Consider the following 21828-nt stretch of genomic DNA (forward strand, 5'->3'; position numbering starts at 1 on the left):
CAATGATGTGTGTTTTCATATATTTTTTTTTTTGGTTGTCTGTGATCACGGTTTCTTGCAATAAAAGTGCTTTGATTTTCTTCATCAGCAACTTTTCTGGTAGGAAAGTGAATCTAGTTTGTGCATTCGGAAGGTTAAAATTTAAAATTACCAATAGTTTTCAAAATTGTAATAAGGAAAAACAGGAATTTTTAAGCAAAACCATTTTTTGATTTTGGTTTTTGGGGTAACTCTATAACGAAAATGACCGTAGATACCTGAAATTTTCACTGAATATTTTCGTAAGCATTTTCTATACACCATAACATTTTCAAAATATTTTGATTCGTATTGAACTATGTATAGGCATATGAAATTTTCGATTATTATTTGTTTTTTTTTTAACTCAAGTCGATAACAATTTTTTTGCTCTTTCAAAAAACAATTTAAAAAACAGTTGAGCGTAAATCCAGAAAATTTTTCATGAACTTCTAAACTTAGAATTTTAATAAAATTTGTAAGAAAACACGAAAATTAGGACATTATATTTAGTTAGCAAAAATTTCGTTTTAAGCCGAAGATAATTATATATACACACATATAAAATAACTGAAGTATTTTTATAATAACATTTTTTTTTTACAAAATTCAATGGTTAGCTTAAAATGTGTTATTACATGGGAAAAGTGAATATAAATACCAAATGTAAACACTGACAAAGTACGATAATTTATTAATTATGTTACATAATATGTAAGTTGACACATTTTAAAACTACTAAAATCACATAAAAAGGCTCAACATAAATATATTTATAAAAAGTCATAAATTATATAAAATGATCACAGTTAATTTTAAATTTGATTATATAAGAAAAAATTAGGAAAACTATACTCTGATTAAAATAAGATCGTATTTGGCAGCTGATTTAAGCATACGAGCTTCACTACACGACAGTCATATAGATGGTACTCGGTGGGGGCGATAGACATGCATTACCTAATCCGCCAACAAAAACTGAGCTCTGCACAAATATGTTCTTTTTTTGAATAAGAGTATAAAAAAATGTGTTTAACAATAAATGATGAGTAAAACTAAGTTTTTATGCAGGAAAAAAATTAATTATATGGGACAGCAAACCCATAACCTATGGAACAGTAAAAATTAAAAGGCTAGTTATAACTAAGTTGAATTTGTTAATTATTTTAAAAATACCAATCTGTACTGAAAAACGTTTATTTTTTACATAAGATATATTATGTAATAATTCATTTAAACTTCATTCCTAAGCTACTACCAAGTGCACTCTCCCATTGTAAGTTATCCCACCTGACTGAACCACAATTGTTACAAATGTAAAATATACGATTTTGGTCATTAAACATATCAGCCGATAGTGGTTTCACCTGAAATGTTATAATTAAAAATAATTATTATTACTGTCTTTTATTATATAGGTATATAGGTATGTAAATGAATTGCTAAGTATTTACATCAATCATTGAATTTTCATTAGTATAACCACTTATAAGTTTACTCTGAGGATCATCAGGCTTTGATGAATTATTGGTCAAACATTTTGCATTTATTGGAACACTTGTTCCTTCATCCTCCGAGTCATCTTCATCTCCATAAAAATCATTTTCTTCATAATCTTCGTCAATAGAGGGTGGTCTATATCTAACAGTTCTTTGATTTTGTATTATTTTAACAGAATCATAAATTTGTTTCATAAGCAAGCTGCTAACAATCTCATAACTATCACTATTACAAATCTGAAACAATACAAATGTAAATATAAAATATTTTCAAGGACGAGAATAAAATATGAGTGTGTTGGACACACTTTCTCTATATTTACTGTAATTGTTATAAGTTGTTTAGTATAAATAAAGGGATTATAAGTCACAGTTGCTATGCTGCGGTCAGAGAAAAAGAGCTGACATCCTCTAATTAGTATTTGTTGTATTGCATTAGTTTTAATTAAGTTTTAACAATAAATGTAATACATTTTATATATCTTTTTACTTTTGAGATTAAATCTAGCTTTTTACCTAAAATGGTTGAAAATCCCTATACATAGTATCTGTTGAAATATTTATATTGACAATTAAACAATTACCTGACAACGGCTATTCAGATCTTCTTTTTTAACAACAATTTTGAAAAAATTCAACACTTCTTGTACTTGGTCATCCAAATTGTGATTTTGAACACAATAACATTGGCCAGTATGTAATTGTTCTGCTACCTAAACAAAATTTGATTCATAATTCTATTCCTATTTTTGTATTAAATATACTAGTCTTACCTTTGAAAATGCATGTCCAAAAGCAATAAAATGTAAATTGTTTGTTTTGATTAAGTTAACTATGTAATGGCAATCGTTTATTTTTGATCTTTCAACAATGGAAGTATCAATACCACATTTACGTAAACGTTCAGCTAGCTTCTCTAAAGTGTACGGTACCAAAAATTTGAAATGCTTAACACCAGAAACATGAGTATGAGGTGACTTAGATTTTATATTAGTTGTTGGTACTTTCTAAAATCAAAAAAATGTATGGATAAATAGATGATTCAATGATACATATTATACGCATTATACGCATTTAATAATTAGTTAGGTGTATTTACTATTTTTATTACATACATATTTATGTCTTTTATGTTTTGGTTTAGGTTTCATCATATCCGGACGGTCATTATTTGATATTTTTTGACACACTTCATCAAATGGAATATTACTAGTTTCACATTTTGTCTTGAATAAATTGTAAATTTCTAATAGACAATAAGCGTCCAGAGCTGAAATTAAATTCAAATATTACTCTATTTTTAAATAAAACGACAACTTTTTTCAATTATATTGTACAATAACAGTTTTTAAACTCTGTGCTATCTTAATTGTTAATTTGTTTAGAAATCTATCTATTTACAACAATAATCAATAATATATAAGATAATTATTTTAACACAAGACATTTATTGTTTCAAATATCACTAACAAGTAACATAATTTTAAAAATAAAGTTTTTCACTATAATCATTTTTAAATGTTTACTTTTTGACTTTTAACAACATACACTTTTAATTTTATATTAATTATTTATTGTTTTTAAAAATAATTTAAAAATATATAAAATAGAATTTCAAAACTAGCAGTATTAGTTATAACTGATAAGTAATTATTTAAAGTTTAGATGAGAAGAGTCAGAGTGAAGTAGCACAGGGATATTCCGCAAAATATTGGTCCATCACTTTGCTCAACTATAATAAATTGTAAGTACTTAGAACTCGAAAGTTAATGACCAATAAATTAAAATATGAATTTGAATATGACATAATATGTAATCATATGCACACAAATTTCAAATTTGTTTAGTATATGGTTTTTTAAGTTTATATATTAAACAAATCAAACATTGTACCTTGGAATATAACCATATTTTTATGAATCAATAGATGAAAAAAACAAAAAGACATAAATATTATAAAAACATAAAAATAAAAAAATATTTAATTTTGTTATGATTTCAAATTATATACCTAAAAAATAAAGAGATGAGTTATTTAACATTTAAAAAGTCTCTTAATATAGTTACCAGCATATTTAATTTGATTTGAACGTAATGGTATTTTTTCCCAATTTGAAAACTGTTCAGTCTTATTTAATGGCCTTCCAAAACATAATTTCACTAAATCCGAAAGACTATTATAGGGTGTGTCTTCATTTGGATCTGAAAAATTAATTAAACATGAAATCAATCATATTTTGATACTTTTTTAATCAAGTATAAATATGTTAACTAGCATCACACTATTGTTTTATCTCTCTGACCTATGCACGACATAACAAATTTGTGTTAAGAGAACCAACTTTGTGCCTTAACTTTAGAATTAAAGTTAATTGACATATTATTAAACTTAAAGTTGATAATATATTCTGTATTAGTACATTAGATATGAGCATATTTAAATTTTATTATTTTACATACACATAAAACATAACTTACATATTCATTGAAATATCATAAAATGGCCAATGTACAAACACAAATAATTTTCTTAATTTAAAGTTCGAGAATAGGTAAATATATTCTTATCTAGCCCAAGGTTAGTTCTGCTAAACACAAATTTGGTATGTAGCTGGTGGGCCGAGAGAAAAAATAAATAGTGTGTTGATATCCTGTTAAGGAAATATTTAAAATTGTAGAACTTATATAGAGTTTATATATACTTTGAAATGGAAGCTGAAAATTCCATTTAGTCTCTAGTTCTTTCCATAACAATTTAATATCAACAAATCCTGGCCCGTGGAGCTGTATGTTATCAATTGGCAATGAAGATCTTATCATAGATGCATCTCCTTTCCATTCAAAACCTAATTAGTTTAAAATCGTAATGAATAATTCAATAATACACAACTAACATAAATGTTGACTTACTAAGCAATAAAATTATAAGAATTCAGATTCTATTTTGACTTTATATTAATAATACTATAAAAATTTTTAGATGAATATCGATAAATATTTCATGCGTACTTGCCTAATTTTAATATATTTATATTACTGAATATGTTCATGGAAAATTCTTGCCAATGAAGCTTAAAACTTTCAGCTGGCTGCAGTTGTGGTAAATGAAATATGTAAATTGAATCAATAGTAGCTAGCTGAATGGATGCTAAATCACTTTTATCACTTGTCAGTTCTGGTTTCCATTCGCAGTCCAAACCAAAAACATCCAAATGTGCATCAAATAACTCAATGTTAATTTTATCTAAAAATTCATTAAACTTTGATGCACAATCAATTATATGTATTTGTTTATCAGGCAAGGATAAGTCATGATATTCTGTAGTATTGTATTCTTCAGTTGGTATTGATCTATCAATACCAGCACTCCTATCAACCAATAACATATTAATATATTAATAAATTGTTTTAGTACATAACATACAGTTTTAAATTTTAACTTACGCATTTTCACAGAAAAGTAACTCTTGTTGTATGGTTGATGGCAATAATGATGGGTCAATTGCAAATAACTGGGCAAAATAAATACACTCTTGAATGTCTCCATAATTATCTAACATCTTGACAACTTCCATCATCATTGCTTCATCATTCCCAATTGATTCTAAGGCCATTTCTCTCCAAGCGTGGATACCTTAAAAATAAAAGTTATGATAATATTGCTTAGACATAACCCTGCATCTGTGATTTACCAGTAGCACCAGATTGATAACGACGAAACAAGTATACTAATGCCCCCTTCTTCTTTTGTCTAGTAATGTTAGGAGCCAATTCGTTTGGAATGTTATATTTTTTCATTATCCGTGATAAATTGGTTTTGATTTGGCTTTTATTAGAAAAATTATTATTTGATTGTGTAACATTAAGACGACTGAAATAATATTTTGCAATTATTGGGAATATTAGACAATAGATTATTGAAAAATAAATATTAATTAAATAATTAAAATCCTTACTTGGCTAAGAAGTATAAGCAATCATCATTTTCTACTAATAAATCGTCAAGATATTTTACCAAAGCTGTTTGTTGAAATTGAGAGGTCACTAAAAGTTCTTCTGTTACACATACCAAATTCATGAAAAACAAGGGAAGTAAAAAATCTTCTACAGTAAATCTATCTTGTATATTTAAACTCATACTAGCATAACAGGCCTGTAAATTAAATTTGCAATGTTAAATACTGCTTAAGCACTTCAATAATATTTTAATGATCCAATATTAATAATTTGCCTCTTTAAATCTCTTTTGTTTAATTGATTCCCTGATTAATTCTTCCATACAATCTAAATGTGTATTACACTTGAAAATTTTAACAATGGTGTTTATTGTGTTTAAGCTTATTTTCTTTTCAAGTACCATTTTAAATGCTCGTATTTTTAATTCATCCGTTAAAAAATGTTCATATTCACTTTCATGACATTTTATCCATTTGTAAAATTCTTCAGTTACTGTAATTGATAAAATTGTTTTAATATAATAGACTAGGTAATTTAAAATCAATGTTGAATTTACTTACTTGTATGAGCCATTGTACTAGCTTTACCCTTGAGTCTGTCTTCTGATATGACATTTATCAATTGTAATAAGGAGTTGTATGGATTGGGACTGGATTTAAAAAAACTTCTTAACGTATCAGTTAAAACTTTACTTTGTTTCCCTGCAAACAATAATAATTAATTAAACACATACAATTGTGTCAACTAAAAAAAAAACTATTTAAGTATACAATTAACATAAATTAAGTTTTTATTAATAACAATAATAAACAAGTCTATGGCAGTATTATGTTGAGGACACTCACAAGTTGCCCAAATACTTTGAATATGTCTGGCAATGTGTTCAACCTCTGGCGAGACAAAAGTGTTTGGTGTTGCAGACGTGGAACCGACACCATAACTGGAGAAGCTTATCTGCTCGTTACCGTGCATCTTCTGTGGGGATTGATTTGAAGATGGCCCAGCACCTCTGAAATTGGCGACGTCGGCAGCTGGTGCATTGTAACTGTTTTCATTCCAACGTCCAGCCATGATACGTCCTTGTGATGATGTAGGTACCAGCACACCAATGTCAAGACAACAGCATCCACAAAACCATTGACGGTAAGACAACGAATATATCTAATAACTGTAACCAAATTATTGTTAGTTCTAAACAAGAAAATGTCATCAATGGGTGGCTTCTTTCATCAAGTTGCTCAAGTTTTATTTTTGTTTTATATTGCTCATACTCTCACTGTGCCTGGTGGTACAGATTGTGTATCAATAATGAAAGGAAAAAAAGTTATAGACAAAAAGTGTACCGTGATCACTATCAAAAATTCTTTATAGTTTGAAAAATTCAAGCGAGAAGATTTCGTTATTGGCACATTAGAACGTTCTCAGCGAACGGACTAATTCAGCAGCTGCAACGGCACAAAATCTTGTAGTTGGTCTCACCGGATAGTCGACCACATAGATCAGAATATTGATATTATCGCGACAGACACGACAGAGGTGAGTCGCGAGTACTATATCATCTATATTCTACGGAAAGAGCGACAAAATGACTGATGCCGAAATATCACAATTCACAGAATGGATTTCAAAATTCAAAAATCAAAATATTGAACAGATGAAATCTACTGTGATACTAAAATACTAAATTATAATAAACACAGAAATACAGAATAATAATTATTATTATTGTTGTTATACTGTATTATTATTATTATTATTATTCTGTGGTGATTGTTCGTATATTTTTGATACCTATACTGATATGATAATATTTATTCCTTATCAGTATTTTTATTTTGTATTTTGGAAATTAATAATTATTGTATAATAGGTATTTGAAAATAATTAGATATGAGCAAAGAGCTGTTCATCTTATAAATACAGAAACCTATCATACGGTATAAATGTGGTTACACAGTACAAACGTACCTGCAAGTTTGACAATCTGACAATCATGCAGAATGCAGATACAATCTTTTTGCACTGGCATGATTGAGTCTATATCTTCTGGGGGGTATCGTGCATTTTGAAGGTGTTATACTAGACTTTAGGAATAGATAATGAAGGGAAGTAAAACTATCGGTTTAAGCCCAATTTATTGGTATTAGATGGATACCTACGAATACATAAATTATAAATTCTTAAAAATTCTTTATCTAATTCTAAAAAAGTAAAAAAATGTAATAACATTTAATAATATTATTAATGATATTGCATTCTGATCTTAAGTCATAAACCCATATAGGAATGTATTATGTTTATTAATATTATCAATATTATGTATTTAATAAATTAGATTAAACGAATCCGGCCCTGCTTTTGACGTGCGTACAAATGAATTACTTCATTCACTGTATCTCCATCGAGTTCTGAGGGTCCTTCTGTGCTAATTTTCATGCAGGACTGTAAAGTTTCTTGTCCCATTCTATTTCTTATTTTGTTCATAATCCTATTCATCGTGCTGTAAGACTAAAGAGCGCTCCACAGTGGTCGTTTGAACTGGTACCAACATTAAGCATTTATCCAGTTTTTGAAATGTTCTATTATGTACATACCCAATACGGCAATATCTATTTGCTTTTTTAAATGTATGACCGTGGGTTTTTTACGTTTTTTTCTACCAAACTATTTCTAACACAATTAAATAAATTCAGGTCTATCCAAATATTGGTTAGTTCAAGACTAGGAAAGTATAAGCAAATTTTCAATATATCTTCTTCTGAGATCGTAATTGAAGATTTAAATGATTCAAATAAAGCACTTAATTTAATTATTTCTAGTGATTTTTCATTAAAACGTAATCGCATTTGTTCTATCATTGTATCAACAAATTTTTTAGCTTCTTTTAGACTTTTTATTTTATTTTCATTTTCAACTACTTATCGCAAACTGCATATACATATTTGAATGTATTTTACATTTGTGAATTGAATAATTCTCGTCATTTGATGCGCACAATATTTTTAAGATGACCAACTAAAGAAGAAATTAAAACAGGACAACAGGTACAAATGATAGGTGTAAATTTTCTTTTTGTAAAACTTTGTTTAAATTATTTACTGCACCTAAGCCTCATCTAGAAGACTAAAATTACTTAAGTTATTAAAAAAACTTGATTGGGTGATTTCTAACAGAATACTTCCCGCTAATGAAATAAGACTTGCTCCGTCAGTGTGTGCTATGCTCACATGCCTAAATAATCGATCTATAATACTCTTTGACTACATGCATGATTGATCGATAGTTTCCGGTATTTTCAATTTTTTTTCGTTTGTTGCTTCTTGAATTCCATGAAATATTTGCTCACGTTTAGTAGATTTATGAAATCTTTTAATGTTTAATTTTACTGTACGTGTGCATGTCACTGAACTCCCCCTAAACGGCCGGACCGATTTGAATGAATTTTTTTTTAATGTAGATGCATTAATTATGGTTGGTCAAATTGTTTTGCTACTCAAAAGTCTTGCCTACATGCGTCTGATCCTCTTATTATTTTATTTTTATATGATATAATAGGTACTACAAGAAATTTATTTTTGAAAATTTTCATACTTTTGTATTTTCTTGGACCCGTATTAAAATAATAATAATAATATATTATATGTAGGTACAGTAATAAGAGTGTGTATAGGGGGGGGGGGAGAACTCCTATCGCTCTTTCACATTTCATGCAAGATTATACGTCCTCTTTAATTTAAGTCCAAAGTTCGAGAGATACTCAACAAGAAATGTATAACGTGGTGGTGGTATTCTATGATATAAATTAGGTACTTCTTATTTGTTTTTAATGAAATATATAAAACTAGAACAACTTTAAAATTATAATACTTTTTTTTAACATTTCAGCTATGAATTGCAATTTATTTTTACTGAGCAGGCATTTCATGTGTAGGTAACCTCATTTTTTTAGTGGGAAATTTGTTTTTACGTCCTATTTACACAAACTCTTTGATTTTTATGAACAAATAGACGTTTGAAAGAAAAAAATTATGGAGGTTTAGAACTCGCAAGCTTCTTTAAACAGTTTGGTTAAATAGTACAGACTATGCTAAGAACTCGGAACTCTGTTTAATGAACGGTGACTATAGTTCCCCTTCAAAATTGTTCGCACTTAAAGAACTGCGTGTAGGTATCTATAAAGTGTAATCATTAAACAATTAAAGTAACTTGAATGAAGTCATATGCTCATATAGGTATTTATATTTCTATTAAATGCAATGACATTTTTCTTTTTGAATAAATACTTCATAGGCGAGTAGGCGACATGCAGAGGGGCGTTTATCACATTTAAGAAATTAATGCTTTTTTTTTTAATTTCAAACTCAAGATTTCAATAATAGCAATAATTATCGAATTAATCTACTATCTCGATTCATTGCATACACCACAATTATAGGTAAAATAATCGTTTTATCTTTCATGTTATATTTGTTCCGTAATTATCGATTATGCCCATAGCCTTTATATTAAACTCATAGTATAACTAGTGTCTAGTATAAAGTCTATGCCGTGAATTATGATCACGGTTTAAAATATTTTTTATTTTACTTTATTTTAAACCATGATGGATTTATAAGCATACCATACTTATACTATAAACATTGTATATGATCTAAGATACTGTGGTTCTTCCCCAGTGATAAATATATTCTATTGCCCAGTCTGATTAGTGATTACATTTTCAAAAGAATGTTGGTCACATTAGTGCCATATGATCATTTTTCTCCCGATAACCTTTTACAATATTTTATTTTTCTGTCATATCCTTATCAACTACTTATTCAAGAGTCAAGACTAAATTTTTTTCAAATAGTTTTCAGTTTTCATAAGAGTTTTTGAAAAATTTAAAAATGAATGTTTTACGTAGATTTTATAGCAACAATTCGGGGGTGACCCCTAGTGGCCCATCCAATGAAACTGGTGGTACATTACCAATAGATTTGGAAGGAAGACATAGATTTGTAAGACAACGACTTACTAATATGACAGATGAAGAAAGAGCTTTCCGTAGAAAATTCTTACATGATCAACACTTGTCTCATGATGAACCAGTTGCTGTCCCTGAGATATATGAAGAATTGAACAATCCAATTAGACGTGCATTCAGAGTCCCCATGAATGTATTTCAAGAGTTTTTGGCCCCAAAAATTGTAAGTATACTGTTCTAAAAAACTGAATAAAAACGTATCAACTTATTTCTTATTTGATTTGCATATATATTTGTATAATAATTTTACAACTAGTAGGGTAGTCTACTATCTACACTTCAATAGTGTATGTAATTGCTTGTATTCATCAAACTAACACAGACATTTTATTAAAATAGGCTTTAAAATATTTATATTGATATTCAATTCATGACAAACAGACACTACCAAGCGTGCCTAGGTTGCTAAACTACCTAGATTTATAAATGTTTAACGTTTATGTAGAATTGTGCCTCAAATCACTCAAGGAAAGTTACACAGTGAAAGTTTATAAACAGCATGTAAACTCTATGTTCATAACTAAATCAGTTTAGTAATCTGTCAAACATAAATTTATATAAGTTCTAATCAATAACTGCTTCAGTTAAATTTAAATTTAAATAGTGAATGTGTCCCCTTTTTACTGGTATTATTTAAGTTTAATTATGAATAAGGTACTGTTTATTATTTGTATGTATAATAAATTGATAACTTATTAGATTGTTTTTATTATTTAGGGTGAAAGAGCTGCTTTCAATGTACGGTTTTTAACAGGCAAATTATTGATGGGAATCACTATTATTTATGTTGGTACATACTACGTTCTTTACAACACAAATGTAAGTTATAGCTAAAATTTAATAAAATTCTGGATTTAAGAGTTTTTATATGTACTACTTAAAATATTTGTAAATTAGTTTATATGTATATATATCAGTTTTACGTGTGCACTCCTCGTGAGTAGACGTACAGTGCCGTAACGACCTGCCTTATCTTTATAATTAAGCTAATCAACACTGCTGTAATCCAAGTAATATGAATATTTTAATTTACTCAATCTACCCACCAATTTAATTTAATTACCAATCTATATTGTTTTATAATGAATCCACCAGTGAAATCATCATTATCTCACAGTCATATTAAAAATTCCAAAAATAACTCAAACACAACAATACACCCAATTAAAATTGTTAAAAGCAATGACAACAAAAATAATTGGCAAACGGTACCGATTAGATCACCTTCCTCTCCAACTTCCCCCAATCCAAAAATACAAAAAACCAACTCTTTTTCAAGCAAAAATCGGTACTCAGCCCTCGCCACCAACAACGAATCATATGAAAATTCAAACGAAGTTGAAATGCTATCCCAAGAAACCTCAAACGTTCAACCCAAAATACCGCCTATATACATAAAAGACGATATTGATTTCTTCGATTTCTGCAAAAAAATCAAACCGTTCACCGACCCCGACGGGTTTAACACTAAGAGCTCATCATCCGAATTAAAACTAATGACGTACTCAATTAACGCATATAGACAAATAATCAAATTTCTCGAAAATAATAATATGAACTTCCACACCTACCAATCGAACGAAGAAAAAGCTTTCCGAGTAGTAATACGCCACCTCCATCATACCACACCAACAGACTACATCAAAGAAGAGCTTCATTCTCTCGGTTTCATCACTCGTTCAATTACAAACTGTCTTCAATACAAAACCAAAAACCCACTTCCATTATTTTTTGTAGACCTTGAACCTACTCCATCAAACCATAACATCTACAAAGTCGATTCAATTTGCTACACCAAAATTAAAATCGAAGCACCTCATCCAAAAAAAAACCCAGTTCAAAGTCTAAGATGCCAAAATTATGGACATACCAGAACTAATTGCCATCACACACCCAGATGTGTAAAATGTGGTGATATCCACCTCTCTTCCGAATGTCAAAAGGACTCAAATACTCCAGAAACCTGTGCCCTCTGCTCCGGGGATCACCCAGCATCATACAAAGGCTGTCCCAAATTCAAACTGATCCTGAAAGGACGATCTTCAATCAAAACCAACAGGCCAACCGAAACCCAAGACGCCTCCTCAACTTCAATCAAAACCAACATCATTCAGGAAAATAACTTTCCCCCACTTTGTCAACCCCAATGGAGCACCTCCCAGTCTACCTTAAATCAAAACCTCCCCAATACCCACTCCCACCCCAAAAAAAATCAAAATCTCACCGATCCCTGTATAAATCCAAATACCGATTCCGTTACAACCCAATTAACAAATTTCCTAGTCCAATTCCAATCCCTAATAAGCCCCCTTATTGCACTACTCACTAAACTCATCGATACTCTACTAGTTAAATGACAAACTCTTACTCAAACAATTCACCCCTCTCTCTCCTACTCTGGAATTCAAATGGCTTACAAAATCATTATCATGACCTTCTTCTTTGCCTCAACAGCCGAAACATTGACATTGCACTTATCACCGAAACCCATCTCACTCACTCCACAAAAAATTTAGCTCCCATAGTAACCCCAACATTAGTTTTCTTGCTTCACTACACATCCCTGACAATCCCCCTCGAAGGCTCAAACGTAAATGGGTTAGAGACCTCCTCCATTAATTAATAAAATACCCAAGTAGGTAGCTCCATTGGGAGCCCTCCTACATCGTGCCATTTCATGTTATGTAATCCTCTTCATCACTATTACTTGTTGTGCTTAATTGTATAGTTGTATATTTTCATATTAAATAAAAAAAAAAAAAAATGTATATATATATTAATTTTTCTATTCTTAGGTGTTTTAATTTTTAATTTAATACAATTATACATTTTCTTTAATAACATACATAAACCACTGGGAATTCTTAACTTTTCTTTAACAATTCTCAAAAAGTTGTATAAATTATTCAACGAGGTTAATAAAAAAAATGTTTATAATTAATACTTATGAATATCTGTAGTAAGTAATAACTAATAACTGTTACCATCAAGACTTAAGATTAATTATATAATATTTCTATTTTTGTGTTAAGACTTGGGAGAGAAAATCAGGATGGAGAATACATGAATCTCGATCTCAGTGTGTGCCAGGGGATCCAGGTTTTCCAAGAACTTCAGACCGCACTCTACCCAAACATTATGCCGATAGAGGATTCAGCAGTTCTCCAATATAATAAAGCAAGAACTAAAGTTGTTTTTATTATTTTGTTGCTAACTAATTATTTAATTGAGATATAAATGTAGAAAGTATATAAATAAAATCTTTATATATATTTACATAAATGTTTTATTTGTAATGCACTTATAAATTATATACAAAAAACTAGATTACTAGTCTACATATCAACTGAATTAAACTCCAAAATATTTGGTAAGCCGTTTTTATTGATTTTGTAGGAATAAACCATAATTCTTCTTGCTAAAAACATTCTACTTATGTAATCCTGAAACAAATAAATTTATAAATGACTTATTACCTTGAACATGTATGTATTTTAAAAAATTGACTTGCCTCTATATTTCCATGTATAATAAGTAAGTTATATTTTCTTTTAAGACTGTCAATATTTTCATAAGAAATTCCCATATCTTTTCGCTTAATACTGTTTATTGGGTTAACTAAAATGGTTCTACCACATAATAATGCTGGTTCCAGAGCTAATAAATTAACTTCTACCTAAAATAATATATATATAGTAACATTAATCATTTTACTATTGTTATAATTAAAGCTGGGATTTTAATGACCTAATAACTCTTAAAAAATGTAGGTACTCAGATGAGCAAAATAAATGTTATTATTAATTATTATTTATTCATTTTTTTTATTAGACATAAATGTAAAAATTTGTTTTAAGAAGTAAACTAAACAAATAAATTCAAATAAAATTTTATTAATATAGTTTCAATTTCTTCGATTCACCAACAGGTGACAATAATTTTATCGAAAACGGGTATAACAGTGATAATATCATGTTATGTTGTAGTATTTTTATGAGGATACTATTGGTACTAATTGAGATTACCTATACAACATATATTAAAAAAAATTTAAATAAACAAAAATTAGTTTAAATACACAAAATGAGCTTAAAAATGCAGCATTGAACACAAGAAATGCAAAAAAAAAAGCAAGTCATCAAAATCCTAGCTCCAGTTATAATTTATAATTTTCAGGAATTAAAATAGATATTCACTTACATCAACTAAACAATCATTCTTACTTATGTCCAACAAAATAATTACAAGATCTGCATATACATTGGACAGGGTAGAAAGTGCTGATTTTACACTGTGTGCCCTGTGCACTTGAATTTTAGAAATATGGTTGTTTTCATGATATTCAACCAATGCTTCTGTCAATTGAGTACTCCAGTTGGTATTGCCAATCATCTAGAAAAAAGATTGTTTAAGGTATCTTGTTATTGTCAGACACCCTTTTTTTTGCAATTTTTTTTCAGTCAGAATTTGGCTGACGGACTTAGTTTCAAAGTTATGAGCTAATGAATTTTGTTAGTTTGAGATTTTATGCATTCGTGCATCACTCCAGTTTACTGTGCCTATTACGAATAATGAGGAGGACCTTGACTTTAGCAACCGGAGCCGGTAGGTGAAAGGAGTCAATATAAACTTATGTCACTCATATTTTATAGTGAAATTTAAGTGTATAACTGTGTTAAGTTTATTCTTCTGTAAGTAGTAATATTTTTTGATATAAAATATTTGTCATTTGGATCATTTACAACTATAAGTTTAATTTAACACTGAAACATTGATAAATATTTAAAAACTAATTATGCTCCTGGGGAAATTCCCGTAACTCCATTCCCTGGATTTTGCACATTACTAGTACGGCTAACAAATTCTGATTGTACCATCGTTTTCGACTAGTAGTACATAAATTTCCAAAAAAAAGCATAAATACTTGTAATATGCGCAGTAAACTAGAATGATGTGCTAACACGTAAAAATCGCAAAATAGCAGACTTCATTAGGCTATAACTTTGAAACTAAGTACTAACAACCAAATTCTGACTTCACCATATTTTTCAGTATAGTTAACTATTTAACTCTTAAAAAAAATTGTAAAAAAGGATTCCAGTAAAGTAACACAGTTCCTTGTTTAAATTATTATTTTATAGGTATGTTTTAAAATACAATCTTAATTTAAGTCTTACGAGTATGGAAAATGGGTGTTTTGTTGCCGCTTTTGCGCTACATTTGAAAACTTTTTGTTCACTTTTGTCTGACCAAGATGAAGTGCTACTTGCTGACATGTCTATATCGTTTTGAGTATGAACCAAGATACTAAATTATATTATAGACTTATTTTAGTTGGTTGTTTCAAATTTGTTTTTTTTTTGTACTCACTTGAAAAATAGATTTAAGATAACGATTGACGACAAGATTCAAATAATCAAATAAAATACGCAAGGTTAACCAACCATATTGTAGTACGAGAAAATCATTAATTATATTATTTACAGATTACCATAAAAATTAAAACTTCATTAATTAGATTTTAGGTACAATTTAAAAAAAAAATTTAATATCTTTAAAAGAAACAATTGCACAACGAGTTACGTCTTACAAACTTTCAACTTTACGACTAGACAGTTGTAGTCAGTAATCAGTATTCACTAAAAGACAAACGTAATTACTATTTAATGAATATATTACAATAGAAGAGTCTATAGACAACGGTTATAACCACTTAGAGTCAGTAACAATTTGTACTTGGTAGACGGCAGTTAATTATTTGAATCCTGATATTGAATTTCAAAATGTTGTTTACTCACCGATGATATATATATTATATAATAACTATTATATATATATATATGTGTGTTTACTGTTTACCAAATACCAATTGTTGGGGGTAGACCATGAAGATAAGAGATAAGGAGACCAAACGCGGAACTCCTATAGACGCCACAGAATAAGACGCCTGTCATAAAAGCACAGAACAATAAAAACTAAAAAATATCTATAAGTGGGCCGACAAAAGCTGCACGGTTATTCGGCCACCAGAAACGCTTCGTTCGATAGGAGGACTACGTTTTACCACAGACCATGATAGAAATAACTTTAATGTTATTTCTATCACGCCACAGACTATATAAGTTATTAGTATACAAGTTATATACAAGTTATAAAACTATAGAATATGTACTTTCTTTTTATTTTTTGAATTTTAATTAAATATGAATTACCATTCCATTACCTGACTGTGTTAAAGTATATCTTAATATACAGTTCAAATTCAAAAAGGTTTTTTGTACCTATTAAAAAAGTTTAAATTTCAAAATATTCTGTAATGACTACTAGTCAAATGATAAATAAAATGCAGTAGGGATGTAAATAATGCATACATTCATTAAGTTTTAAATAGTTTTATTTTATTTAGTTTTTAAACGTCTGGGGTAGATCCCAAAGCGTGGATCCACCTTGGGTAGAACATAGGGTAATAATACTCCATATCGTATCATGCCACTATCATTATAGAATAAGTTCAGATTTGGCAATCGTTCGATTAGTCTATTGTTCTATGGAGTGGTATAATACAACATATTTACATCGTGATCGCGGGTAACATTTTGTAACTCAAAAAAGAACATTAAAAACATTTAAAAAATAATAATGATTATTTTGGTTACACTGTATGACGTAATAGATGTTTATTTTTATCAATTTTAAAACAACAAAAAATTGGTCCGCTTATCACTGAAAGATAATATTTTTTTCTCTCTTGCGAAATAATGTAATAAAAACGAAATATTCAATATTGTGAATGACGAACGTAAAAGATGTGAACGATATGAAGTGAACGTAGAACATTATGTCAGTATCTTATATTGATACGTTATGTGTGTGTTTAATGAAACAATTACTGTTTAAATTATTTAATTATGGTAGGAAATTAGGCAAGTATTGTCATTTGATTGTAATTAATTTACAATTCAAATTTAATACAATAGCTTATTAATTGCTATTAGTCCAAATTAAACTATTAAATTTCAAGTACATATTGTGTCCTATTTTATTTTGTGTAAGACCTAAAATACCATATTTGTTAATAAATCTATTAATTGTATTAAAACTGAATGTATCAACTAAATTAATATAATATCCGACAACATAAAAAAATAACTAGTTATGAAAGAGCCACAGAGCTTAGAAACAAACAGATTGGCCAGTAATATAATGAACAATAGTACTTCAATAGATGAAGAACATGTGTGTAAACTGGTTCTTTACATGGAAATACCGAGTATCAAGTAAGAAGTAATTTTGTATTAATTCCTTACTAATAATTGTATATGTATCTATAAACAATATATACAATAATATAGTATATATTTGGCTTATACTATTAAATATGATTATTGGGTTGTTCATTGTTTAGAAGGTACAATTTTTATTGTAATTGACTTTTATGTATGATAGACTTACAACATACAAATACTCGTACTACGATTGCATAAATGAGTAAGGGTTATGAAATAGCCTACAGCTAAATCATCAATTTTTTCTGATGGAAAATTAAATCCATTTTCCAATTTTAGGTTTTTTATCCTCCATTTGCGTATATAACCAATTAAAAAATTATATCTTAACTTTTATTAGGTAATATATATTAATGTATTTTTATTTCTTAACTAATTGTAATAATTAATCAAATATTTTAAGTTTATATTATACTTTATTGTTATTTTACTTCAAAAGATTTATTATATGTTCTCATAAGAATTCTTCAGCCCCCTTTATTTTTTATTTGAAAAGATAATAAAATAATATACTCGCTATTTCTGATTTCATATAGATATTATTTACCGTATGAATGAGAATAATATTTAATTATATCTATTGTGTTATTTTAAAGCGTTCGTGTATGGGATGTAGCAATACTTATTCCTAACTTAATATTCATGATGTACTTAGTGACCAAGTTTAGTCGTGCCAGATTAAAACTTCGAGCTGCTAATAGTCCTATTTTTTTTACATTCTACTGTTTGGTAAATAATTTTTATTAATATTCTAATAAAACCTTTGTTTATTTAAACAATGCTATCTTAACTTGTAAGGTGTTAATTTTACTAATAGTCATTCAACAATATATTTAGGTTTTATTCAATGTATTTACAAGTATACTAAGATGCCTAATTTCAATGACACTCAATTTTAGTAATTTGGCCGCTGATTCCATAAATATAACACTTTGGATTTTAGTCAAATGTTTCTTTTTGGCTACTGAAATGAGTGTTGTAGTCTTTGCCTTAGCTTTTGGTGAGTAGAACAAAAAAAAATTATTTTCTGTTGGATTTTTAAGTAATTTAAGTAAATAATTTATAAAATAATTTATAATACAAATAATATGGTATTCAAATTTAACTTAAATGTTTTTAATGATTTTGTTTTAGTTAAACAACTTTGAGACTAGTCATATCAATTAGAATAAATTACCAATTTGATGTTTATTACAGGTCATATGGAAAGTAGAAGCAGTATAAGATATGTACTAATTACAACATCATTTATTTCATTAGCTTATTCAGCTAGTCAAGGAGCCTTGGAAATTTTTATGCCAGACTCCATTTTTAGAATCAACTCAAAGGATTTAAATTTATTTGGTCATGGTGGTATTGTATTTTGGTTAATTAGTTCCGTCGTTTTTACTATGGTAATTTATTGAATATGTGAATGTTTTAAATTAGATGTTCATCATTATTTATGAATTCATTTTATTTTACAGCTGTATTTGCTCATATTGGTATTGCCTCAAACTAGACTTAGAGAGAAACTTGCATTACCAGGTTAATATTTTTGCTATTATTAGTATTGAAAATATTCTTAGGAACCCACTTGTTTTTAGTTTTTTTATGGATGTTTACAGTGATAATTTTTTTTTAAAATTCATATTGTACCTTTACCTGCCGAATTTACACATAGTAAAATAATAAACAAAAACTTTACTCTCCCATCACAGATGGAATTCAAGTGTTGTTTTGATTAAGGCATAGAAAGACTCAAGCAACCCCAAAATGTGTTATGTTTTAATATCCAGTGGAATAACAAAAATAAACTTTGTAGATATCCCTTACTTCCTTCTTATCACTTTAATTTTGTATTTGTGGAAAACTTTACAAAACACCAGATACGGATAACTATGCACATAATTTACAGTGCCTATTTTACCCTACTATGCAGTGTGTGCACAATTGATAGTAATATTATGTTCATTAGACACCTACACATAAACTAATGATTAATAATTTTCTTATACATCTTGTAGATAGTAAAGATAAACCATTTCAGTCTAAAATATTATTATGGACTTATAAGTATAGCTATGTTCTAAGTTCTAAGTGTTTAATTTTTTAAACTAAAATATGTATGCCATTATAAGATTTTTTTTATAACTAATAATATATATTTAGATTATATGACCTACTGGTTCAGATTACAAATAATCTTCTTCCTGATAGGATTACTTAAAATGTTTTTTAAAAACACAAACACTGCTCTGTTTTACTATTTTGTGGAATTAACACCATTTTAAAGATATTTGATAAACTATGTGATTTAAACTTGTAATACTTTTTATTAGTTGTGTAAAAGTCAAGTAATTTAATATAGTAATAATAATTGCTGGTTAAAATATATTTTCAGTATTTTATTATTTTTTATTTTTCCTAATCATTAACAATTTACGTTTTTTATTTCAGTTAACCGGTCATTTTATGTATATGTATCACTTTTAGCACAACTAAACGGTATTGGTTCTATTGGCTGTGCATTTTTGTTACTAAAAATTACAGAAGGTCTTTGTATTGTTGATGTAACAACATTTCTATATTTTACACTATTTACTCCTCTAGTCTACATAACGTTTTTGAGCTCATTCTTTAGGTAAATATTATTTGAGATTCCAAAAAAAAAGCGATATAATAACTATACAATTTATATTATTATTATAAGTTGATTTTTATTTTATTTTAGTGTATCACAATCAAGCATTATGTTTTCTTATAAAGCACAAAACGATGATCGTGTTGAAGAAGATACTGTTTCTTTACCTCATCAGCCGTCATTTTCATCTTTAAAAACTGATTCAGACTATATTTATCAGGTAAATATAGAAAAATGATTTTTTAATTAACTTCATTACTAAAAAAATTGTATTATTTTATGAGGTCTACTTAAAGATAATTAAAACAAATTTATCATATGATATTTTCCTATTAAATGTTTTTTTTTTATTTTACAGACAGATAATATATACAACAACACTCGTTTTTCAGTTAGTGACAGACAAATAGCAAATCCGTTGTACAATGCCTCATTACAAAGTCCTGATAGCATTACTGGTTATAGCATGGACGAGCAAACTATTGACATTGAAGAACAAAAAAAGTAATAAAGTGTGTAGTTTAAAAATATTTTTCTGGTGTTCCTGTGTTTGCTTTATTATTTTAATATGTTAACTACATAGTTGGTTAAGTTGTATAATAGATAATTATATAATATATTTTTTAAATATAAATTTAGTCAATTTAATTAGTGAAATTACCATCACAATTTTAAATTACTCAATTATTTAATTATTACTTAATGTTCTAAGTTCTTTTTTTTTTAATTTTTTTTTATTCTAGATTTATAACTTTCTATCAAGTATTATATTATTTTATAGTACAATAAATTGTGATTTATTTTTGTTTAAACTATAATATCCTACATATTTTTAAGTGAATATTACACTTAGTTGATTCCTTTAATTTGCACAATAATAAGTTTAAAACATACATAAAATAATATATAATGTATGTATTATAATCTAAAGAAATATGAAAATATAATTTAGATCAAAATATCTTGTTCTTAGCCCCTTTAATTGTAAGTATTAGCATTGATTCATTGTATAATCAATGACTAAATATAGTACCATTTATTTATGAATTCCTGATGTGTTTTATGGTTTCGCTTACTTTTTAGTAACATACATTTTACAGGTATAATTATATAAATATATCAACTGTAGTCCATAATCGATACTAAACAAATAGTTCAGTAACATTATGATGGAAATTAAAAAAAAAGAGCCTACTATGTGGTTTACGACATAGACAGTTTTTTTTCAAAAATTGAAATCGGGAAGAAACAAAATAAATCTTCCTCGTTTTAGCTGTGTTGTACCGATTTAAAAAACCGAAAAATGAAAAAAACTAAATTTTGTGACCTGTGCTTGCAAGTATGTTTGAGGCGGTTCTTGGAATTGTTGACGATCTATTATGGTCAATGATAAGCAGGAGCGTACGCTTATCCATAGAC

At 28.0% G+C, this 21828-nt stretch overlaps 4 protein-coding genes across 5 annotated transcripts; 2 read left to right on the top strand and 2 right to left on the bottom strand.

The window, feature by feature from the left end:
• Nucleotides 1-872: 872 nt before the first annotated feature.
• Nucleotides 873-7171, bottom strand: LOC111030203 (exonuclease mut-7 homolog). The gene is made up of 15 exons (XM_022309601.1): nucleotides 6818-7171; nucleotides 6320-6642; nucleotides 6035-6175; nucleotides 5749-5966; nucleotides 5474-5670; nucleotides 5210-5388; nucleotides 4962-5151; nucleotides 4531-4886; nucleotides 4220-4363; nucleotides 3585-3719; nucleotides 2633-2787; nucleotides 2291-2524; nucleotides 2102-2230; nucleotides 1473-1754; nucleotides 873-1385 (listed from the first exon to the last, which is right to left on the bottom strand). Exons 2-15 carry the CDS (start codon nucleotides 6543-6545, stop codon nucleotides 1248-1250), a joined length of 2724 nt encoding a protein of 907 aa, XP_022165293.1. The 5' UTR covers nucleotides 6546-6642; nucleotides 6818-7171; the 3' UTR covers nucleotides 873-1247.
• A 3087-nt stretch (nucleotides 7172-10258) lies between these two features.
• On the top strand, nucleotides 10259-13746 carry LOC111030196. The gene is made up of 3 exons (XM_022309590.1): nucleotides 10259-10663; nucleotides 11218-11319; nucleotides 13533-13746. The coding sequence occupies exons 1-3, from the start codon at nucleotides 10364-10366 to the stop codon at nucleotides 13671-13673; spliced, it is 543 nt and encodes a 180-aa protein (XP_022165282.1). The 5' UTR covers nucleotides 10259-10363; the 3' UTR covers nucleotides 13674-13746.
• A 16-nt stretch (nucleotides 13747-13762) lies between these two features.
• LOC111030195 lies at nucleotides 13763-16464 on the bottom strand. Of its 2 annotated transcripts, none has more exons than XM_022309589.1 (5): nucleotides 15871-16464; nucleotides 15678-15778; nucleotides 14701-14892; nucleotides 14012-14176; nucleotides 13763-13943 (listed from the first exon to the last, which is right to left on the bottom strand). In XM_022309589.1, exons 2-5 carry the CDS (start codon nucleotides 15774-15776, stop codon nucleotides 13836-13838), a joined length of 564 nt encoding a protein of 187 aa, XP_022165281.1. In that variant the 5' UTR covers nucleotides 15777-15778; nucleotides 15871-16464; the 3' UTR covers nucleotides 13763-13835. The 2 variants fall into 2 exon arrangements, with proteins under 2 accessions (XP_022165281.1, XP_022165280.1); XM_022309588.1 differs by having other exon boundaries at nucleotides 15678-15807; nucleotides 15871-16461.
• Nucleotides 16465-17655: 1191 nt separating this feature from the next.
• LOC111030194 (transmembrane protein adipocyte-associated 1 homolog) lies at nucleotides 17656-20945 on the top strand. Its single transcript, XM_022309587.1, has 8 exons — nucleotides 17656-17777; nucleotides 18383-18515; nucleotides 18624-18786; nucleotides 18984-19180; nucleotides 19253-19313; nucleotides 20226-20409; nucleotides 20500-20629; nucleotides 20768-20945. Exons 1-8 carry the CDS (start codon nucleotides 17656-17658, stop codon nucleotides 20915-20917), a joined length of 1140 nt encoding a protein of 379 aa, XP_022165279.1. The 3' UTR covers nucleotides 20918-20945.
• The last annotated feature ends 883 nt before the right edge of the window (nucleotides 20946-21828 follow it).

This window comes from Myzus persicae, unplaced genomic scaffold (assembly GCF_001856785.1).
Source record: "Myzus persicae strain clone G006 unplaced genomic scaffold, MPER_G0061.0, whole genome shotgun sequence".
Classification (NCBI taxonomy): domain Eukaryota; kingdom Metazoa; phylum Arthropoda; class Insecta; order Hemiptera; family Aphididae; genus Myzus; species Myzus persicae.